Here is a 6000-nt window from a genome sequence, read left to right on the forward strand (position 1 = left end):
AAACAAGAATAAAAAAAAAAAAAGACAAAAGGTGTCACCCTGCCTTTTGTTTTGCAATGTATTGTTATTTAGCTTCTAGCATATCTAAACACTGATCTTTTTTCAGTCACGCCCCTAAGACATCATGGAATTTAGGGAGTTGGCCAGAAAGTAAGTAAATGAACACAACTGAGTCAGTGTGTAATAGTGTCAGATATTAAAATCTCATGGTACACCTGCAGCAGCAAACAAAATCAAACTTCTCTGAAGTAACAAGTCAGGACTCCTCTGGTGTTTCATACAGCTCAGACCATTTCCCATCGTTCTGTTTATACTCCAGGTTAGTGGATTACCAACTCCAGATTTAAGCTGGCAACTGAATGGAAGGCCAATTCGCCCTGACAGCTCTCACAAAATGCTGGTGCGTGAGAACGGCGTGCACTCCCTCATCATAGAGCCAGTCACAGCCAGAGATGCCGGAATCTACACGTGCGTTGCCACCAATCGAGCTGGTGAAAACACATTCAGCCTGGAGCTCATTGTTGCAGGTAATACCTTCATACCAAGCAGTGGCAGGAAAACAGGGTTGGAATGAGATGATCTTGAAGGTCCCTTCCAATCCAGAGCCTATGATGAATGTGAAAACAGAGAATCTAAGTGCCATCAAATGACATCAAATGACTTACGCCCCAAAGGAACATAAATGTATCACCTATAACTGTAGTTCTGTTACTGCTTGGTTTGCTTTTAAGTCGACCAGCATGTAACCTCTGTGTACACAGTTAAACAAAGAAGGCTGCAGCCACAGGTGAGGCCACAAACCAGGCTGTGTACTGGAAGGGGGTTTTTAAGGGCAATTGGTGCAGCCCCGTACACTGTGCTGGGTAAGCAGCATTGTACAGTTTGGGTGTCAGCACACAGGCTAGTGCCGTTCCAGCCATCTGGTAGAGCAGTTCCTTCTCCAGTTCCAAACCCATCCTTTTATGGAACAAGAAAGAGCACTGCTCAAAGAGCACAGTGCAGCGAATTTATCTCATCTTCATGCTCCACTTTTCAGTTCTTTCAGGGATGGGAGAAAGCACTCACTGCTATGAGCGCTCTTCTCCCCTATAAAAATACTGATGTGACTTTTTCTTCATAAGAACCAGGGTTGGGCTTTGTGATTAATGAAGACAACGCTTAAGTCTCCTGCCAGTTAGATTTTGTGTTACCAGGTTTTGGCATGTTGCTGAAGGAAAGTATCAGTGTGACTGTAATCCTTATTTCCACAGCTAAGGAAATACACAAAGCACCTGCCTTTATTGAGAAGCTACAGAACACAGGCGTGACCGAGGGATTCCCAGTGCGACTGGAGTGCCGGATCTCAGGGGAGCCAGCTCCTCAGATATTTTGGAAGAAGGAGAACGACTCACTCACATACAACACTGATCGCGTGAGGTTAGACTGACTTAAGAGTTCTCTCTCCATGTATAACTTCAACAACTGTTTGTCCTGTAACACAAACAATAACCTTGGTGGCCATAAGAATGCTTCAGTTTCTGACATTCACTCAAACTTGTGGCCAGCTTGCTGCCTGAGCCAGATTTAAAATGTCCAGGGTTTCATCCCTGGATTTAAACAACTATCTTTGCACTTTACACAAGTGGAGAAGTAGTTTTTCTCTTCTGTCTCTGGGACTTAGAGAAATTTCCTGGCAAAAACCCCAGTAGCTCCTACATAAAGCTATTTGCTTCTCAGCAGAAACCTTGATTCGTAACTCTGCTCTCTAGTTTAGCAACTAAAATCCAATACTTTATGTTCCAAGATCTACACACTTGTCTTCAATATTTGGAAACATTTGTAGGGATGTTTAAAAGCAAAGTCATGCTATATATATTGCAAGAAAAGGAATTTGTTACTGATATGACACCATCATAAATTATTGCTACGCTTCTAAATAACCAGGAGCATTTCAGAACCTCATTCCCTCAGTTTTTTTAATCCGTTCACCAAAAAGTCTGGGTGAGTTGTGGCATCCCTACTACTTAAATTAGATTTCCAGATGTCTTCAGCTGTCATCATGAAGAGGAAGTTGCTTTATGCATTTTTGCTGCTTGGTTTCCAGTGCAGGGTGTTGAACTGCCCCAAGTTCAACCCAAGGTTTGGTTTTCTACTTGTCGATTTCAGAGGCAGTTCCATATTAATTGGAAGTGGGCTGCAATTGGTCTGCAGCGAGGATTGAGAGGGTTTAGTGACACTTTAAGCAGTCTACACTGCTTTGCAATTTAAATGGTAACTTTCTACTTTCCCTTTGTTTAGCATGCACCAGGATAACTATGGCTACATTTGCCTGCTTATTCAGGGAGCTACGAAGGAGGATGCTGGCTGGTACACAGTATCAGCCAAGAACGAGGCTGGCATTGTGTCTTGCACTGCCAGGTTGGATGTTTACAGTAAGTGATGTCAATTTTCATGGTCACATTAATCCTTCCAAAAGCAACAGTTGTGTGAGTTCCCATTTCTTCACAGAATGGTTTACATTGGTCTCTCTTTCTTTCATTTATAGTTTCTCCTCAATAATAACGATCCACATCAAGACAACAAATGCTCTGTCAAAGTACATTTCTCCATCTTTCAGATACCTAAAGCGAACCGAGCATGTGCGCTTTCCGTTTTTGCTTAGTATAGCGAATAGAGCTAATTAACAACAGATAACGGCATGAAGACGTTATTTTTGTGGATCATTATTACTCTTGTTCTGCTAGCACTTCCCTAACCTTTTTGTAGTCTTTTGGACATTAGTGTGTAATACACCTGTGACAGCTACCGGCAGCGCAGTAGATGTTTTGTGGCTTTCTGCTTATTCAGTTTGTTCCAAAGCAATTCCTCCCACAGTGAATGCTTTCCTAAACCAAAATCTCTTACCAGTCTTCTCATAACAAGAATGAAGGGGAAGTTGGGTGGAGGGGTGAGAGACTGGAGTGATAAAGGGTGGGTTCTGGGGTGTCACAGGGACTTGTGATTTACAGAGACTTGGCTCAGCATTCTTCAGTGTTCAAGGTGTGGCGGTGATGGCCAGCTGATTTCCTTCCCTGTATAGCAAATAACCTTCAAACAGGCCTATCACTGTAACATTAGCACATGGAAACAAACTCCTTGCTGTTGCCCTTCTCAGTGACATCAGGAAAGGTAGAAAGCAACGCCAACAAGGCAAAGAAACAAACACAGACACTGTCATTTTTACTTACCACATCTGAAGGTGAAACTGGATGGTGAGGAAAAAAAAAACAAGAAACACCAAGATATGAAATAAACTTGCCCTTGATGTAATGGGGAAATTTAGTATCCCCTTTACAATGGGCCGATTGTGCATCTGGCAGGCTCTGCTGTGCAGCAAAAAGTGCCTAACATTCTTTCTTTCCTTTCTGATCTATAGCTCAGTGGCAACAACCACCTCAGACAACCAAGCCAAAGAAGGTGCGGCCCTCAGCCAGCCGGTACGCTGCACTGTGTGACCAAGGACTAGATATCAAAGCAGCTTTCCAGCCTGAAGCAAATCCAGTCCACCTGACGATGCAGCCTGGCTTGGTAGAGAGCGACGATCTGTAGATCCAGCTGCCACTTCCACCGTTTTCTTTCAAAGCAGAAACACTGAAAGCCATTGCCTTGACCAATGACACTCCTATGTCACTTTATGCAAAGGCAGACACCTTCAAGTACAAAAGATAAACAACAGACACCATAACCATATATTCCTTACTCATTATACCAAATTAGAAGAATAGGTAGATTATTAATAGAAATGTACACACGGCACAACAAATCACACGCACCGGTTCCTTATACCTAAGCTGCTTCAGCTCTTACAAATAGCCCTTTTCATAAAGGCCAAAACACACCCGAGGGACAGATCTTTCAGAAGAGAACACTTATCACTCCGTGCCTTCATAAGCAATAAGTAGGTGCTACTCAGCCCTAGCGGTGCGAGACAGTTTATTTGAGGCCGTTAGATCAGAGGGGGAAGGATCAAGTGTGGTTACGCATGGCTGGGGAAGGGTGACGCGTGCTGGCAGATCCCACACACACAAACATACACACACACGAGTGCAATACGCCAGCCAGAAGCGGGAAGGGACACAGAAGAGGAGCGTGAGCAGACACTGCGTGTCTGCACCCCGCTTCCTGCTCCTCAGTGACAGAACCACCTAGCCTTTGGTCCTGGCAGCACGGACGGTTCTACAGAGCGACACCACCACCCTCACTTTACACTCTGTGGTATTTTTCCTTTTTGCCATCCAGGAGGAGTCTTACAAACAGCAAAGAGAGTTTAGGCCTGAGTACTTTAACCTCTTCAAAACAACGAAGAAAAAGAGCTGATATGGAATAACAGTCTACTCCAGACTATAAATACTGGTAACTACAGGAGGGGGGGAAAAAATGCTGAGAGTATGAACCACTGCAGTAGGTTAGTTACTGCAACGGTAGGGAGACGGGGCAAGGGGCTGTGGATTCCCTACACACAATCTGTAACCTTGTCACACTCCCATTCAAAACCTGGAACTCTAAAGGTGGGCTGAAACCAGGGAGTGCACGTACGGGACGGTTGACTGTTCAAAGCTTGTGTATGAGGATTTTAGAAATGTACAGTAAGTGAAAAATGGGTTGGGACCGCAATATGGATTGAAATGCCAAGTATATTATATACACCACAGGTGATAAGCTTTGCAGATCTGAGGAAGTAGAAACTGAAGACGGACAAAAACAACATAAAACTTTTCGCCTTTTTCCTTAACATAGCACATGTTTCTGGTAGATTACATTTTTTCCTTCTGACTGTAGACAACTGACAGCTCTTTTAATGGGTAGAGTCTGTGCGCTGTAGATGAAAAGCCTGAAGGTACTTCCAGAGGGCAAGGCAAATAAATCCACATTAAACTGGAGCCTCACCTCATCAGAGCTGACTTGGGTAGTTTAGAATTAGAACCAAATGAGTTTCAGAGGAAGAGGAGGGAGGGAGGAATTATTAGGTCTGACAAGAAAAATGAGCATTTGATGGTACGAACTATGATACTTTGCTATGAAAGAAAAACACTGTATTCCTTATATGAAGCACATATATGGTATCTTTATTTATAATAAAAGTGTTGAAATCTTTTCTCTCAGCTCAGTTATTCAGAAGTCCTGTACTTAGGTTTGCTGGTTTTGGTTTGTTTTTTTTAAATGTTGTAATTGTGTACACCATATACTGCATTACTGCTATACGTGTATTGCTTTGTAAGTACACAAAGTTTGTTTTGTTTTTTAGTGACTAATAAACTTTAGCACATCAGGTAGTCCTATTCTGGTGCAGGATATGACCAGCTATGGGGATCGTTAATCTAGATTAACGCCACAGCCTGTCATCTGGGAATAATCTGATTCCATCCGAGAAAAAGTATGTCATATCATTTGCCAAATCTTTCTTGACTGTGACATGCTAATTTACCTTTTTGTTTAGCTTCACTAGCATTATTTTTGCCACCTTTTACTTGTATTTATAAAAAAAAATGTATTATCATTACTTTGGATTGTTGTGCTGATATAATGTGGGTTTAACATCAATAAATATTACACAAATAGAAAGTTTTCCTTCTGGTGAAGACTATTAACTATTTCAGTACAAGCGTGCTGGTGGAGGACTTAAACATTTTAAATACTATGAACAGAGACTAAATGAGGGCTATATGCAGCATCTCAAAATGAATGGATTTTATCAGGATATTTTGCTTGTGACACGGAATCTTGTTTGAACAAAGCAGGGGAACACAACCCATACATTCTGAGAAACTTCTGCCGAATGCAAGTACTTGATGCTTTTGTGTAATAGGTTAGAAAATACACAGATCTGTTTTGTGTGTCTTGTTGTTGCAATATGACATCACTTACAACTGAGTCTAAGTACGGGCACGGTCCAAGCGCTGTTTGATTTAAGAACAGTCAATAACAATATCAATTTGTTTAAGAAGGCGGCAATATCAAAATTTAAAAAATAAAATTGTAAGA

The 6000-nt window shown here is 42.0% G+C and overlaps 1 protein-coding gene across 3 annotated transcripts in view; it reads left to right on the forward strand.

Annotated features, from left to right (window-relative positions):
• PALLD (palladin, cytoskeletal associated protein) overlaps positions 1-5594 on the forward strand; it is a 190303-nt gene extending 184709 nt beyond the window's left edge. For all 3 annotated transcript variants that reach the window (XM_061993410.1, XM_061993409.1, XM_061993408.1), the window contains 4 exons: positions 320-527; positions 1251-1416; positions 2278-2411; positions 3395-5594. In XM_061993410.1, coding sequence (XP_061849394.1) covers positions 320-527; positions 1251-1416; positions 2278-2411; positions 3395-3567 — 681 coding nt within the window. In that variant the 3' untranslated portion in view covers positions 3568-5594. The remainder of the gene's footprint in view (positions 1-319; positions 528-1250; positions 1417-2277; positions 2412-3394) is intronic.
• The last annotated feature ends 406 nt before the right edge of the window (positions 5595-6000 follow it).

Source organism: Colius striatus, chromosome 3 (genome assembly GCF_028858725.1).
Source record: "Colius striatus isolate bColStr4 chromosome 3, bColStr4.1.hap1, whole genome shotgun sequence".
NCBI classification, from domain to species: domain Eukaryota; kingdom Metazoa; phylum Chordata; class Aves; order Coliiformes; family Coliidae; genus Colius; species Colius striatus.